This window comes from Talpa europaea, assembly GCF_964194135.1.
Source record: "Talpa europaea genome assembly, chromosome: 8".
NCBI classification, from domain to species: Eukaryota; Metazoa; Chordata; class Mammalia; order Eulipotyphla; family Talpidae; genus Talpa; species Talpa europaea.
In genome coordinates, this window is record NC_140075.1 from 117344954 (window position 1) to 117361128 (window position 16175).

Genomic DNA, 16175 nt, shown 5'->3' on the forward strand with positions numbered 1-16175 from the left:
TTCTACAAAATTGTATCTCCACAGATAGGGCTTCAATAGACTAAAAATTAAATTTCCATAAACTATACACTAGCTGTTCCAAATATCAATTCTATCATGTAAACAGTTTTAAAAGGTAATCTAAATCAAGGACTCTAGAAAATCTAACTACCCTCAGTTGTAAATAACTGATTTAACAACACAAATAGGTCAAGTGTTAAAGAATATTAACTATTTATCTTCACATCTAAAACCACATAAGCACACTGAATATTTTTATATATAGTTAACACACATTTAAATACGGTTGCTTTAACCCATTAATAATATAACACATCAAGGGACAATTAGAAGACAAATGTCTGACTTGATAGTTTAGTTTAAAAATAAAATTATTCAGTGGTCAATTGTGTGTTAAGTATATTTTACAACAAAATAAAATTGCTTGAGAAAAGATAGTACATCTCTGTTACTTCCTAGATTACCTAATTAACTCATAAAACAGGTTAACAACAGCTAGCAAGTTAAGCCATGTAAAGCTTTAAAGTCAACACATTACTCTTTTAAACTGAAGCATACTTTCAAAAACTGCATTTTAGACCCAAAAAATCCAAGTTTCTCTACGCCTTAGTTATGAAAAATGTTAAGTGATAAGACCATAGACAAATATGAGAACATTTACAAAATGCAAAAGTACTAAGCTAACAGATAATGACTCATTTTATCTTCACAAAATACTGAGTGAAGTAGGTAAACATCCCTATTTTAAAGATGAGGCAAACCAAAAATGTTTGTTATACAACCTGCCCACATCTCACATCTAGGAAGCATTGAAGCTTAAAATTGAAATCAGACAGTCTACTCTAGAGTCCATACTCTTAACTTCACTGCTTTGTACCATAATTTATTTCATTTTTAAATAAATTATTGACCTCGTGAAGATTTCACCATATATATCAAGAGCAAATCACATTGTACTACATCGGCAACTAATGTCACATGTCAAGTCCATCTAAATTTAAAAAACAAACATTATATTAATTTCATCCTCTCTTCCCAGTCACAGATAACCAACCATTCATTATCCCAACTCCCAGGTACCATTCTCTAGTACATACATTTATCTGAAATTCTGAAATAATATACTGCTTTACATTTTTTAAACTTATGGTACTCATCTACATCTGTTTTGTTTAACTCAGCATATTAATACATGTAGCTCTAATTAATTTATTTTCACTGCTGTGTAAAAGTAATCGAAATAAGCCATTTTTGGAACTACTTAAAGTAAAAATGTAGCTGTCACCTCTGCACTAAAATTTCAACATATCCTCTATCAGAAGTCCAAATAAGAACATGGCTATAAGTTATTAACAGGAAAGATTAATACCAGAACTCAACTGTCAGTGATCTGTATAATCAATAAATTTTAATTTTAAGTAATAGATATGTACAATTCTTACCAAAATAAAGCCATTTTACTAAAAAAGTCACATAATTTACTTTATTCACACATTACCTAATTTTGTTGTCACTTAGAAGAGAAGGATGTTAGCTACTGATGTGGGGCACTAAATAAGAATAAAAGAATAAAAAGGAATTTAAGTCTATAAAATAAGGATACAAAGCATCACTACTAATGACTCTTAGGTCGGAAGCAAGTGTGTGCAAGAAACCTGGCCAGGAGCAAGGCTTTACATAATGGAGCTACTCCAAGTAACTTATTCTTAAAATGCTGATCTAGTTCAAATATGGCTTATTAAACTGAGTCTAAATTTTAACGTATTGATAAGCTGGGTGCATAAAACAGGAGGTTAGTAATGCTTTTGTAAGTACTTTCTAAAATTACCTTTTTCTTTTTCTGAAGCACATGATTAGGTAGTAGTTGATGGAGTTGCTTTCTTTTTACATGCATTGCAGCAATTTTCATATCCACCTCAAACATCTTGCTGTTTATTGCTTGCCTATAAACTACACAATTAGGAAATTGTTATAAGAAATAGAAACATTTTAATAAAGGCAGTTAAACTAACATAGGAGAAGGTTTTCTAAATCAGAATCCTTTTTCCATCAACACCACTCGACTGTAAAAAGTACCAGGTCAAAAGCTGCCTCTAATCTGACATTATTCATTGCCTGTTACCAAAAGGTGTGCATGATGGATAAAATTCTTCCAGTGCAGTAACTCCTTAAAGTATTAACTTTAAAGAGTAACTCCCTGAAGAAATGCAGAACTGGAGAAAAGGGGTTTCTTAAACCCCAATATTTTTTATGCTAGCAGTGGAATTTAAAACTCGAACCCATGTATGCAACAAATGCAGCAAAACAAGTCAAATTAAATATACCTAAAGACACCTTTTCATGAATCTGAAAGAAAAATTTTAAGACGTTATTTTCTATTACAGAAATAAGTGAAATCAAGAGGTTACAGAAACAACAACAAAAATTACTAAAAATAAATGGATCCAAACAATTTAGTTCCAAGGGATCCCAAAATGGAAATATTCATTTGTTCAGTCCTACAATGAATACTGCTGATGCCCTATTAACTGCATTACACTGGTTTTGACAGGCAGCTTGATGTAGCAGAGAATAAAGAGATCAAAAGTACTTCAGAATCTACATTCTGATAGGGAGAATATAATAAACAGAAAAAAACTAAGCAGAATATATTTCATATTACATGTTGTTAAGTGCTATGGAGAAAATTTGATTAGGAAGATAGAATGCTCAACCTGGAAACTGAAATTACATCTGAGCGGAGACTTCATGGAAGTGAGAGAGTGAAGGGAGAATACCTAGGGGAATAGTACTCCAGTAAGAGCAAACATCAAAGACCAAAGGTCCTAGGCCTCCCCTGGTGGTGCGGTGTTTGAGTGCTGGGCTGCGAAGCTGCCCGCAGCCTCTGCAGCACCGGTTCAATCCCCGGCCACCAGCGAGGGTCCCACATGGCACGCAGACCTCTCCTGCCTGCCCATTGCTCCCTACAGCAATTTATTTCCTCAGTCTGTCTGTTCTGTTCCCCATTCTGGCTCTGGTGAATTCTCTCACCCTCCCGTGCTTTTCTGACTGTACCCAGTGCTTGCATAAATAAAAAAAAAAAAAATCTAGGGAAAAAAAAAAAAAGAAATGTTAACCAAAGGTCCGGAATGAAGAGGATGCCTAGAATATCCGAGGAACAACAAAAAGGCCACTGAGGAAGAAGAAAAGATACATAATCCCTTTACCTGTCATTCTAAGACCCCAAAAGCTGTGGACACAGTTTCTCCTAAGACTGACACAAGAGCTGATCTGGCAACAAGTCCTGATGAACTGTTTGAAGCCATTTGTTCTCTACCTTTAGCAAACAGTTCCTTGTAGGAATGTCACTGTCCTTCATAACCAAATGCTACTCCAGGTCCCACTAGGAATATTACTAACTTTACTACTCTTCTGGCCCTTAGACATGGATAAAGATTCTGAACGTAAGTCACAAACATAATGAGAAGCCCTGATTAGGTAAATGGTCATAAACTCCCGTAAGGATTTGAACTTGTTATTCCAAGTGAGATGGATAACCATTATTGGTTTTATGCAGGCAAAACATGGTCTGGCTTAGTACCATTTTGGATGCAGGCTGAGAATGGGTGAAGGTGGATAAAGGGCAGAACAGGGGAACCAGAGCAAGGACAGCCACCCAACAGGGTAGCGGTAAGTGGTTTGGACTAGGGGAACAGCAGTAGAAATAGCAGTAAATCTAAATGTATTCTGAAAGTACACGCAAGTAGTTTAATGAATTAATATCAAGGAGGGGGCAAACAAGAATCAAGGAAGATACCAAAATTTCTACTTTGGACAATTACAAAGATAGAACTGTCAGCATCTTAGGATCAAAAACATTTGAAGAGATGCTGCAGGAGACGGGTTAAGAATGAATTTCCAACACGTTAAATTTGTTTGATTAGAAAATCTGACAAAGTATCCCATTAAAATGTTTCCAGATTTTCTTTACCAAAAACCTCAAAGTTCCTTGAAAATCCTGGTGGTTCATTAGCACAATCTGATAAACAGCTCAGCTTTGATGCGATGTACAAAACAAATTTTCTAATCCAAGTATTTCTCCATGTTTTATTAGTTTATAAATTATTTAAGTATGTTAGAATTCGTACTTTGGGAGGGGGAAAAAACCAACATTTTGATATGTGCTCAGCAAAAGGAGTACCACACTCCAAATCACATCCTCAAGTTCGAGTGCTTTTGTTGCCACAGGGACTAAAGGTTACTACCGTTAGGGACAGTCCTTCGATGCGGACAGTTCTTCACAATGAACAACTGTACCATTTCCTACATAAAGATTAAAAAAACCTACCTGTCAACTATTTGAATCAACAGCTCAACTCAACCTTCCATAAAAAAAATTTTTTTAATCTGAATTTTCCAGGAAGTCAACTCCCATTTATATCAAGAGGTGACTTTTTGCTTCCATTGAAATGTTATCACATCCCCAACAACTGCAAGGCTGCTGGTGGTCTCTGAATCACAACAGGTAATGCCTGTTATCAGTAGGAATCCACAGATGTCAAGGACAAGTGAGTCTACATAAAGACAAAGTCACCTGACTACCTGTCGTCTACTCCTTGAACTTGAACCTTTACACTCTGAAACACATTATTTTCCTTTTGTATCTCCTTCTGCATGAGACACTGATTTTTAAAAATGTACTGATTCTTGTCTCTCCTTCTCCATGTAGGTAAATAATTTAATGTTAAATCTCAATGCCCTCTGGGGAAAACTTACAAGAACAAGTGAAAATAACACTAAAATATTTTTAAATGGGGGAGAAGGGAGACATATTTGAAAGAAAAACATAGTCCCAAAAGAAGACACAGTCTTCAATGTTCCTATGCATGCTCACCTGTCCCTTGAGAAGCTATGTATCTACATACAACTTTAGCTCTGTCAACATCATTCACCATTTAATTAACACATACCTTTACTCTAAAGGTATGGGTCAATCTGAAATGTGACTCTAACTATCCTGTTCTACACCCATGAATTAACATTTCAGTCTATCTTAGACAAGGATAAATTCCTAAGGGTCCAATACTAATAAAGCAGTCAGAGACTCAAGTCTTCTGGAGAATTACATACATTCAAGTGGTTTCTGATGTCACAGTAATTGTGGATAAATCAGATTTAACTTTATTTAACTTTAGGTATGTCCAACAAAAAAGTTCACTTAATAACTAATCAAAACAATAAATTTTGATGATCACTGTTCATTATTTCCAAGAAATTTCAACAATTATAGAAAATAGCACTATTGTATAATATGAAGAGTATCAAATATGCAAAGTATCAAATACGCAAATGCATGTTTTGATTATTCAAGTAGAGACATACCTGTATCTGTGAAAGACTGAATATCATAGGTAAGATCAACACTGAGATTTTCAGAGTTTTCTGTTTTTTTAAACACTAACCCAATCACCCACATCGTGCGAAATTCTTCCCTGCAAAGAATGAGGAATATTACTTAGTGTATCAGAATTTAATAAAATTATATTTGTGAATGAGGCTGAGAACCTGAGGTACATGGAAAAACTTAGAATGCAAATGTGTAAGCAAACTAAGGCTCTAAGCCCAAATTCCATCAAAATTCCCTTTACCCCCCTCCCGACACTTGTCTTTTATAATAATGTGTATAATCAGAACATTTTATTATAGCACAATCTTAAACCATTTAAATTCCAATCTTTGTTGAAGCTGACTTAAAAAAAAAAAAGTTCAATCCTAATACTTCCCTCACCTTTCAAATGCAATAAAATATAGGCAGTCTCAGAATGACATGGCAACAAACCAGAAACTGACCTATTAAAGAACATTAGAAGTTTAAAGTAGCCTGCTTTTATTACTTTGTATTCTCAGTGTTCTAGAATCCATCATAAACTCTGGTCAAAGTATGCTTTCTTTAAAAAAAAAAAAAAAAAGATATTGACATGGCAGGTATTCTGACAAGCACAGTTTAAAACATGGAAGAAAGGGAAGTTAACAAATGCTAAAGGGTAGGATCTGGGGAACTTAAACCTAGTTAAATACGCACCTCATAATTACTGATGTCTATCAGAGAAAACAACTTATTTCATTACTGAAGGAAATTTTTCCCAAGAAAGATCTTCACTTCAAAGTTTCTAATTAGGAAAATCTGAACTATAAATCTCAAAGTGGATGCAATCAACACAATAGTGACAGCAGTTGCTAAAAATTGCCTGTAAGCTCTAGAAACGCTGAAAAGTGGAAGAGCAAAGAGATTCAAGGTTGCTTACTTGTCAGGATTTTCTTTGGGTGCTGGAAATGACTGGGGATTCACATGAGCCAGTGTAATAAACTCATTCTTCTCCAAACTTCCAACCAAGATTCGGATTTTTGATTCCACCAAGCCCACCCTGAACAAACGTCACTTAGCATTAATGAAAATACTGGTGATTTAAAAAAACTAAATCAAAGGTACAAAATCAAATGTTTATAAAAAGTAGTAACATGAAGATCATACTTAAACACACATGAGGGCAGTTCAACTGTTTGAACCCAATACATAAAACCAAAGTTTTATGCTCTAAGCAAAAATGTTGAAGCGAAAACTGGGGGGAAGAGAGAATCAGGTCATAATTCAAAGTAGGAAAGTTATAAAAAGATATCCCCACAAATAGCTATCTAAAGAAAAAAAAAATCAACATCAAACAAAGCAATGTATAGTTGAGAAATAATACATGGACCTTATAAAGCAAACCAAAAAAAACATATATCCCCCCCAAACTCCTGCATTTCCATTACATGTAGTAAAATTTCATTTATGAATAATACAAAACTGGATGACTAAAGGACTTCCTCCCATTTCCTACTGTGTTCTCTGACTACACAACTCATTTTTTCTGTAAGAACTAGTCTTATACTCACCATTCTAGGCGTTGTTTTTCTGTTGGTGCACTTGCTAGAAGTACAATATAATGCCTTTGAAGATAAAGACAACATGCTATTTATTTCACTTAAGTGCTTTGTGCTGGATATCAACACCATAATGTAATAAGCTTCGTTACAATTATAGATCAGCATCAACTGAGCATGGAGGAATTGCAAAAATCATAAAAGCTAAATTCCTCAAGTTTCTAACTACTGGAGACTTTAATTCTTCTTAAAGAGTTATTTTATAAACAATTACCCAAAAAAGTAATATAATGCAAGAACACTAAACATTGACAATAGCTGGGTGCTTTATTAAAATTTTAAGAACTGCTCATTAAAATATAATCTATGAAAACAAATTCTTTTAATGGCAATAAAGCATCAGGGCTTTAGCCCCCAAAATAGGATCATTAGATACACATTACAGAAATACCTTTAAAAATAGTATCAAACACATCATGCTACGTAATTCAAAGGTAGCAAAGATTAAATTGAATAGTGAACTTGGGCCTCATGATTTTTAAATAGCAGTATGTTTATATAATGAAGAAGTTAACACTAATATGAACAAGAAACCTGATTTCTATGTGGAATCCAAACTCATTCAAATTAAGGGTAGGTTTTTTTTTTTATTTTAGAAAATAGCACAATGACCATATATCTATTTTGTCATTAAAAAAATGATCTGCAACTGAAGTAAAATTAATTTATTTCACTTTCACAAGACTACTAAAAAGTTCAGTCCAATATACTCTCCTACAAAATCAAAAGGTACTGGCAGTCAAACTTCTCACCAGAAGTTTAACCTCAAAAAACCCAAACTGACATCATTATCTAGTACAGATCTTGACTTTGGAAAGTCAGGCATGAACTAAAATTTACCACTACTTTACTCTTCTAAAAGGCTGAAGCCTTTATGGTTTTAATATTCTCCAAATGAAGTTTCCAACCAAAAGGAAAATTCTAACCTAGACCTAAAAAAACCCCAACCTTAATCCCACTTAACCAAAAACGGAAGGAAAAAGGATATTTAGCCAAGTGATACTGAAGATTTGCTAATTTAAACATGTTTTTAAAGTCATGCTCCTTTAGTCTATTTGACTGTTATTCATGCTCACAAAGTACGTGAAATAGTTCTTAGTCTTCATAGGTATATAACTCTCTCAACAGGTCTAAGACTTGTTTGTACCATCTATAAAATGGGATATAGATCTTACTGGGTGAGCAACTATGAAGTGCAAATGACTTCAAGTATTTCTAAACTTAAAGTAGCAGAGGTAATATACATACATATGAAAATAAGTTGACAGAAAAATAGCAGCCCAATCTATACAGTCCAGTCAAAACTTCTTTCACCAGGTTAACTGTTCAACATTGTTTGGAGTAAGCCAAATATATAGAACAAACATAGATGGGCCAAGTAATAAATCAGTAAATGTCACAAAAAAGCACCAAAAGCTTATGCATTTTACAAAGAAAGGAACCCATTTTCAGAGCCCTAAATACTGGAAAACCAAACAAAATCCTAACAAGTTTGGCAACCTAGTTTCTATCCTAGATTTTAATGGGCAAAAGAACTTTTTAAATAAATAAAAGTGGAGATGAAGGAAAAGTTCTCTGACAGAAGTATAACAAAACAGGAGACAACAAAGTTATAAAAAACAGGCATGCACACAAAAACTTAAAAAATAACAAAGTTGTCTGGTTAACCAAGGATAAGCACCACAATTCAGAGTCTCAATCACTTTGGCCACACTAGTATACTGGATGATCTCAACAGCCAGTTTTCCACAAAAGCCAAAATCATGTACAATGTTCAATTTAGGAAGGCAAAATATACGATCCATTTGAATATAATTTTTGGTGTTTCTAAGTTTAAAGTTTTGAAGTTTGATTTCAAGTTTGGTTCCCACTGAAATGGGGGGAAGGAGAGGTAATTATGGGTGGAAGGAGAGGCAAATTACCTTTTACATTGTTTTTGCACAGAGGTGCTTGTTTACATATAGCTAAATACTTTAAATAAAAACTTTAACATGTATTTGTGCTGAGGTTAAATGTCCTTTACTCAGCAATATTTAAGCGAATTTAAAGTGGGAGATATCAATACAGTGAGTTTAGCAGAAATGATCTGCAAATATTTATGTGGATTAGAAATTCATTTACAAAATCCATCTAAGAAAATGAAAACAAAAGCCAACTCAGTTTGTTTTAAAAGCCAGAATATGTATTCAATTCCTAAGATCCCTATCAGAGCAGAGGCTAAAAGTACAAGTTCTTCCACATCTGGGCAATATTGTGTTACTCTCGCTCAAAATGTTATCTCCTATGTCACTTAAAACTATCACACTGGAGATGCTCTAATGCCTTTGTGAGTTCTTTAATGCAACTGTGGTTAACTTTTCCCCAAAGATGATCAGCTTCTGATGAAAAAAAAAATAAAATAACTATAAAATCGTACCCCGAATGAACTAAAATCTATTCAAATACTCCTAAGTTAGAACACATACTTCAGTTGCTTTCATCATCAAACATCTATTCAAAAAAAGCATTGTTAAATAGGTGTGGTCATTTCATCACATTAACATTTTACCTGGACAGATCATACGTCTCCCACATGTACTAAAAATGGAATTATCTCAGGCAAAAGTCCTTGCAATTCCATCTTTAACTAGCTCAGGAACAAGAGTTAAAGTTTTCAAGCACTTTATGGATATTCTATACATACATACACATAATGAATTTAAAAATAATCTTTACACCTCAGAGAATGTTTTTCTAAGTACCTTTCCTTCCTTGCTTCCAAGTGAAGCAGAAAACCTGAAGCATTCAGTTGTTAATGATTTATTTTATTGCTGCTTTATTATCTTGGAGGAAAAGCAAAAATTTTCTTAGACTTAAAATTTTACCGAGCAATGTACTCTATTTCTGCAGGGACACCATTAGTTTCTGAAAGATGATCTGTATGCTTTTTAAGACAAATGAAATTCTCTACGTTTCCCTCCCTTGCAAGAATAGCAGGTAATTACTACATGCAATCTAAAATCCTACACAAGACAAATGGCAACACTTTCAGGACATCCTTCCTATACACAGCTGAATAACTTTGAGTCAAGAGAAAACTAAGGATTTCAACTCAGTTGTGCAGCCAACTGCTGGTGTAGTTCATAATTTTTAAAAAATCCGTATGTGTGACTACATCTAAGTCAATGATAGTAATCGCAAGATACCTCGAAGAAGGAAATTTTGGGAGAAAAGTTAAAAACATAAATAGAAATTGGCATAGATAAAACTAGCCTATTGTTCTATTTTCAACTTACTTTCCTCAGAACTCACAGCCGAAATTTAAATGTTCCTGATAAAATATTCTATATTTGTTGCTATTATCATTTCTAATGTTTAATTTTTGATAACCTAAAATGAGCTTTTTCACTAGAATCAGTAGATAACAATCTATAATATTTTTATTAGTCAAATGAAAATTTTCTAAATATTATTTGGCATAGACTGAAGGTTACCTTAAGAGCTAAAAAAATAAAGCAAACAAAGAAAAAACTTCAAATTCTCACAACACAAACTTCTGAAATGGAATGAAGCTATCATTTTGTGCATTTTCAACAGTAACCTCTCTCACAGTGAAGAAAGTCACTGAGAAAGTCGGTACTTTCAAAACCCTCATTCTACCCATTTCCTGAGATAAGAAAAATAATCTAGCTTCACCTTTGATTCTCAGGGACTGAGATGCTGACACTTTTCTACAAGAATTTATTACTTTTCTACTTATAGGTAATAATGTACTCTTTCAAGCTGTAGTTCTTATAGTATCAAACATCCATTCATTAGTTTACATGTTCAAAGGTACTTCCCTCAACACTAGTTAAAATAAAAATAAGGAAAAATTATCTGCCAAATGGAACAGCACAATTTATGGGGAGTAATAAACAAGTATTCAATGTTATGCTAGGTTTTTAACTGACATAGCAGTGTTCCCAGAACACAACAATTAAGCAGGCTCCATTATTGCTTTTTCATGCAAAAGATACAGAAACAAAACACAGAGACATAATGAAGGTCATCATTCTTGCTTTTAATTGGGGAAATAGCATAACGCAATCTTGCTTAGATTATTACAAAACACAATCCAACACAAGATCAAATGGTCAAGTTTCAAGTGCTAAAGGAAAAAAATTTTAAGTGGGACTCTGGCAAGATTTCAGCTCAGGGCAAATAAAAGTGCAAGTCCATTTTTTTTTAAAGTAAGATTTATTGTAACTTACAATTTTCATCAAAATCAACACAATCAGGCTATTAACCTGTACTAAGGTATTAAAATCATTATATTAAAACCATTAGTAAAATTATTACACCCACTTAGATCCCATGAAACCTATTTGTAAAAATATTTGTAGGAGTTTTAAAGACATAGGGGGGCAAGCCAATCATAACCTTAACTATTGAAAAACATCTGAATATATATTGACATTGTATTAGCTTTGCCTGAGTTATAAAGAATCTTAGAGATAAAGCCTCCAGAACTAGCTGAAAATAATTCTCTTAACAGAGCATATTAACTACAGATTTAACAGTTCCCTCTTTTGTCAAAGTATACAGTTCTGAAGACGACTAGAAAGTGCCTATAAGAACTGGCGTTGCTACACGTAAAGGTTCTGTTACAGCAGGCAGCAAATTGTAGGGGCTACAATTTACCTTGACAAAAAAAAATAAATAAATAAGGGGTTTACTAAATATAGTACACCCTTTGCGATAAAGAGAATTCTATAGAATGTTTGAAGGAAAGTTCAAAATGACATGAGTCTATAAAGAAGAGATGTCATATATGCTACTATTAAACCATTACTTAAAAGAGAGCAACATGTCCAACATGCCTTAAAATACATACTTGTACTTCTGAAAGAAGTTTGGAGCTTCAAAAAGTTTGGACCACTCTGTCTTACTCAGCAAAATTTCATCTGTGATAGCAAGACCTAAATTAAAAACATATTAAAATGTTTGCATGCTTCAGTCTAACAATCTAGAAATTTTAAATTCTTAAACATACCACATGCATTCAGTATGATCCTAAAATCCTAATTTTAACAGAAATTTTAGCCTATGACTATAGAGCACAGACTCATACATACACATTTTCCAAAACGCTGGAGGGTTCTGGGAGTCGGCTTTCCAGTAAACTACTAGCACTCTAAATATCATGCCGGTAGGATCACTCTAGCAGCTTAGGCACTACAGTTACCCATTTTTCTAAAAACACGCTTCCTGTTGTTTTTTATAAGGACAGCAATATCTTCCAGTGAAGAGTCTCTTTAGACTATAGAAAAAAATTTTACTCTGCTGAGTTGAAAGATTGTCATCCAATATCTATTCCCTTGTCTGATGTCACAATCAAACGATCCTGTTCCAGTTACCTTATCTCAAAGATTGGCAACAGCTAAACCTTCAAATTAATGGTACAGAGATTCAGAATAGTTTAGAGGTTCTTTCAAAATGTCTGATCCCAATCCTGCTTGCATCTCTGCTGTCACCCAGTAGAGACAAACTATGATTAGTCAACTTTACATGGCCACAGTATGGCACTCACCAGCCCAAGAAGGCCCAGCTAAGGACACGGCTTTTACTAATGGTTAATCTTCTAATATATAATCCAAAATAAATTGCCTAAAATTAATCTGGATTTTCCAAGGAAATTCTCAAGTATATACTGTAATCAATTAATGACTCCCAACATTCACTTCAGTGAATGCTTTCTTCAGTTTATACTGAACTGGGTCTACAAGGGCATATAAATCCTCGTGTTTAAAGGAGAGCATAAGGATAAACACTTACCTTGTTTAAACTCCTCAACCATGACCATCCGTGTTGAAACGGACACATTGTACGTAGAGTTCTGTTGTGGGTATGCTGGTGTAATTATAGGCATAAGATGGTACCTATCACTGGGGTTTACCTACATACAACAACAGCCAATCAGTTTCTTCAAGTACATATGCAACAGATACTTGGACTTTTTACCCCTTGTTAAACTGAACCAATGATTAAATTTATTTCATTCATAGCTGGAGTTGAGAAAGAAAAACCATGTAAGCAGACACTGCATTTACAGGAATTCTTTATAGAATCAAGAGATTTGGTTTAGAATAATGGGGTGTGTAGCAACCATGTGGGCATGACTAGTCTGCAATCTTAGTAGCAAAAGTGTGACTATTAAGCTAAACAGATTCTACCTGGGGAATCCACTGAGTCTGGGTTTCCTTTTTTTTCCCCAATAGAAATAGGAGTGCACACACAACTATGCTTTGGAGAAATGTCTTACTATATAGTATGTTCTGTGTAAAACAAATTTTAAGAAAAATGGAAACTTATTTTCTAATATACCCTTAACTTAAAGAATATAAGCTTATCAACAAAGACTACAACTACATATCCATATTGGTATTTTAAGAGAAAGTAAAATGATTTAGTAACTGTTACTCCAATACTAATGATTAGTGGCATATTTCCACAAAGGAAAATGTAAACTCATACCCCTCCATAACTAAAAACCTTGAGATTTGGAAAACAAACAATGGGTGTGGGGGGCTGACATAGCTTAGCTTGATGTAATTAAGAAGTTAAAACTGACATTTTTGATACTGTAATAAGATGGTAAATTGATGTAAAAAAGACTTTAAATCTAGAAAGCCTTATTCAAACCTACATCTCTTTCATCAATTAATAAAGTGCATGTTATTAGCATTTAAACTAAGCAAACAATAAAGATCATAACTTCCTAAGCAGCAGAGCAGAAGCTCTTCTGTAGCCCAACCGTGCTTTCGTAATCTATAATATCCAAACCAATTTTCACAATTACAGCATACTAATTAAAATATTGCCTAGAAGTTTATCTGCCACATGGAAACATTAAGCAACAGTTTTCCTACAACAACCCAATTCTGACAAAATATTTAGATCAAATAAAAAAATACAGGGATTTTTAGTATCCTTTTATTTTGTTTTTAAGCACAAATGCCCACACAAGTTTCTCTTACAAGGCAGTTCTATATAGAATAAATTAAAATGTTAGTGAATTTGGTATTATAAACTATGTACAATTAAATGTTTTTACAGAATACATAATGATGCGTCTCACATCAGAGGACAATTATAGTTGAGATTATCAAAAAGATAGTGTAAATCGGATATGTCCACTCATATGTAAAAGGATGGGAAGTCTCCCTGAAGTTTATGCAGATGATTTTTACTTGTTATTGCACAGTGAATTTGTAGGGGAAAAAATAATACACTAACCCTTGGGTCCCATACAGGCAAATTAAGATTGCATTCTTCAGGCTGTTTCAATAGCACTGGATTTGGCCATTCCCTGTTTAAAAAGATTGTAGCACTTGATAAGACTATTGGATATTACCATCTAAACGTACTTTGTTAAACATACAGCATTTGTGAATGTGATCCTTCTTCATTCATTCTGCCCTCTTGGTATATAAAACCTTTTATTGCTCTTTGTAGACATTACATTATTCAAAATACATTTCCTCTTATGAAATTAACCTAAAGTTATTTTGCAGCGGAAGTCAGCCATCTTCTCTGCCTCTCAAAGAATGAATAAAGCACTATGAAATTAAGAAGTAGTATCCCAAGACTTATAATGTGTTCATCTCAACCTTGCAAAGGTTAAATCTCTCCCCAAAATACAAAAGCCCTGCCTTTATACAAGTTCCATCCAAAGACAACGGAGGTTGAAAAAATTAACTGATTATAGGCAAAGGTGTATGAATAATTACAAAAATTGATTAGGGAAACTTTATCTCATGACTTAAAACTTGTAGCATGAATGTGTGTAACAAAACTGTGACATGAATACACTGTTTTTAAGACGCAGTCTGTAAGTTTGCTACTTCATCCTTTATGGAAGAGATTTAAAACTGCACAATGTATGCCACTTTTAATATCAAGATTAGCTTCTTTAAAATAAAGCTTGCTATATATGGGTAGCATTAAGAGAAACTGACATTCTCAAGTCAATATAATCACACCTGATTGTCTATGATTAGGTGTAATCAAATCTTGAAAGAAACGCATACTGCAAAGTGTAGCAGAATTCTAAATCATAAATTGCCTCCAATAACTCTAGTTTTTATCAAATAACTAGAAAAGAACTTTTTTCCAGAGGGAAGAGATATAGGGGGTGGGGTAGAAACAGGGAGGAAAGACGAATAACTGAGATCAATTCAACGAAAAACCAAGAACTCTGAACTTTTTGGGCCAAAGCAGCCAACATGAAATGGCGATAACCTTTTATCTTTTAACCTTAAAAGAAATAGTGGTTGACAAATGTTAACCTGCCAAAGGGAGCTATTTAAAAAAAAAAAAAAATCTCCTGGATTAATGAGTAATCTCACTTTTTCTTTTCCCCAAGCACTGTTAATTCTTAATAGCTTTTTATACACATTTGCATATTTAATATCATGCCAAAAATAAATGGACAGCTGAAAGCAAAAAACAGTCACAATAAACTAAAGGGCTATAGATTAACATGAATTCGAAGAGTAAAAAAAGGTAGTATATATAAGTTTTATCTAAAGTAACTGATATCCCAACCTACCAACTCATCATATTTTAACAAACATTATAGCTCAGAGTTTATTTAAAGAGTAAGTTTATGCATGGATGTATAAATAGCATCTGCCTTACTATCCTGGGAAATCTAGGGGAAATAAATGGTATTTAGGTTTTCCATTTTAGATACATGATCTCCCCAAGACTATCTAAATGACTACCATCATGAACTAAACTTTGAATCTGAAACCAGCTGCAGAAATGTCATAGAAATAAGACTAAACTTCAGTGTCTACAAACAATTTTATTTTAATATAATCTAAACACATACCATTTAGAAAATACCAAGAAAAATTTATGTACAAGAGTTGATGCTATTGCATTTGGATAAAGCTGGCAAGTTCTTGCTACTAGCATAGCCCAGGAAACACCACCGAGGAAACCTAATATATTGGAATAGATGTTGTGGCCTGTTGATAAGGGAAAAGCAAAAAGAAAAGTTAGTGTTGAACACAAATTTAAACATTTTTAATAAGCTAGCCAACAAATTCTGAACTCACGTTTGGCCCACAGTTTGATAGCTCTCAGAGTTAACCTGAAGTTGTCAATGTTTGGTACTAGATGTAAAATTTCATCGGTTACCCTGCAACCTGATTAACAGGAGTGAAAAACAGAATGTTAAATCA

General features: G+C 33.6%; 1 protein-coding gene across 1 annotated transcript in view; it reads right to left on the reverse strand.

Moving 5' to 3' along the window:
• The window catches only part of PAPOLA (poly(A) polymerase alpha), a gene marked incomplete at both ends in the record, with an annotated part of 39872 nt that overhangs the window by 12890 nt on the left and 10807 nt on the right, over positions 1–16175 (reverse strand). The window contains 9 exons of the mRNA XM_084240323.1: positions 1829–1950; positions 5362–5471; positions 6285–6404; positions 6916–6969; positions 11819–11903; positions 12760–12880; positions 14221–14293; positions 15821–15959; positions 16050–16139. Coding sequence (XP_084096449.1) covers positions 1829–1950; positions 5362–5471; positions 6285–6404; positions 6916–6969; positions 11819–11903; positions 12760–12880; positions 14221–14293; positions 15821–15959; positions 16050–16139 — 914 coding nt within the window. The remainder of the gene's footprint in view (positions 1–1828; positions 1951–5361; positions 5472–6284; positions 6405–6915; positions 6970–11818; positions 11904–12759; positions 12881–14220; positions 14294–15820; positions 15960–16049; positions 16140–16175) is intronic.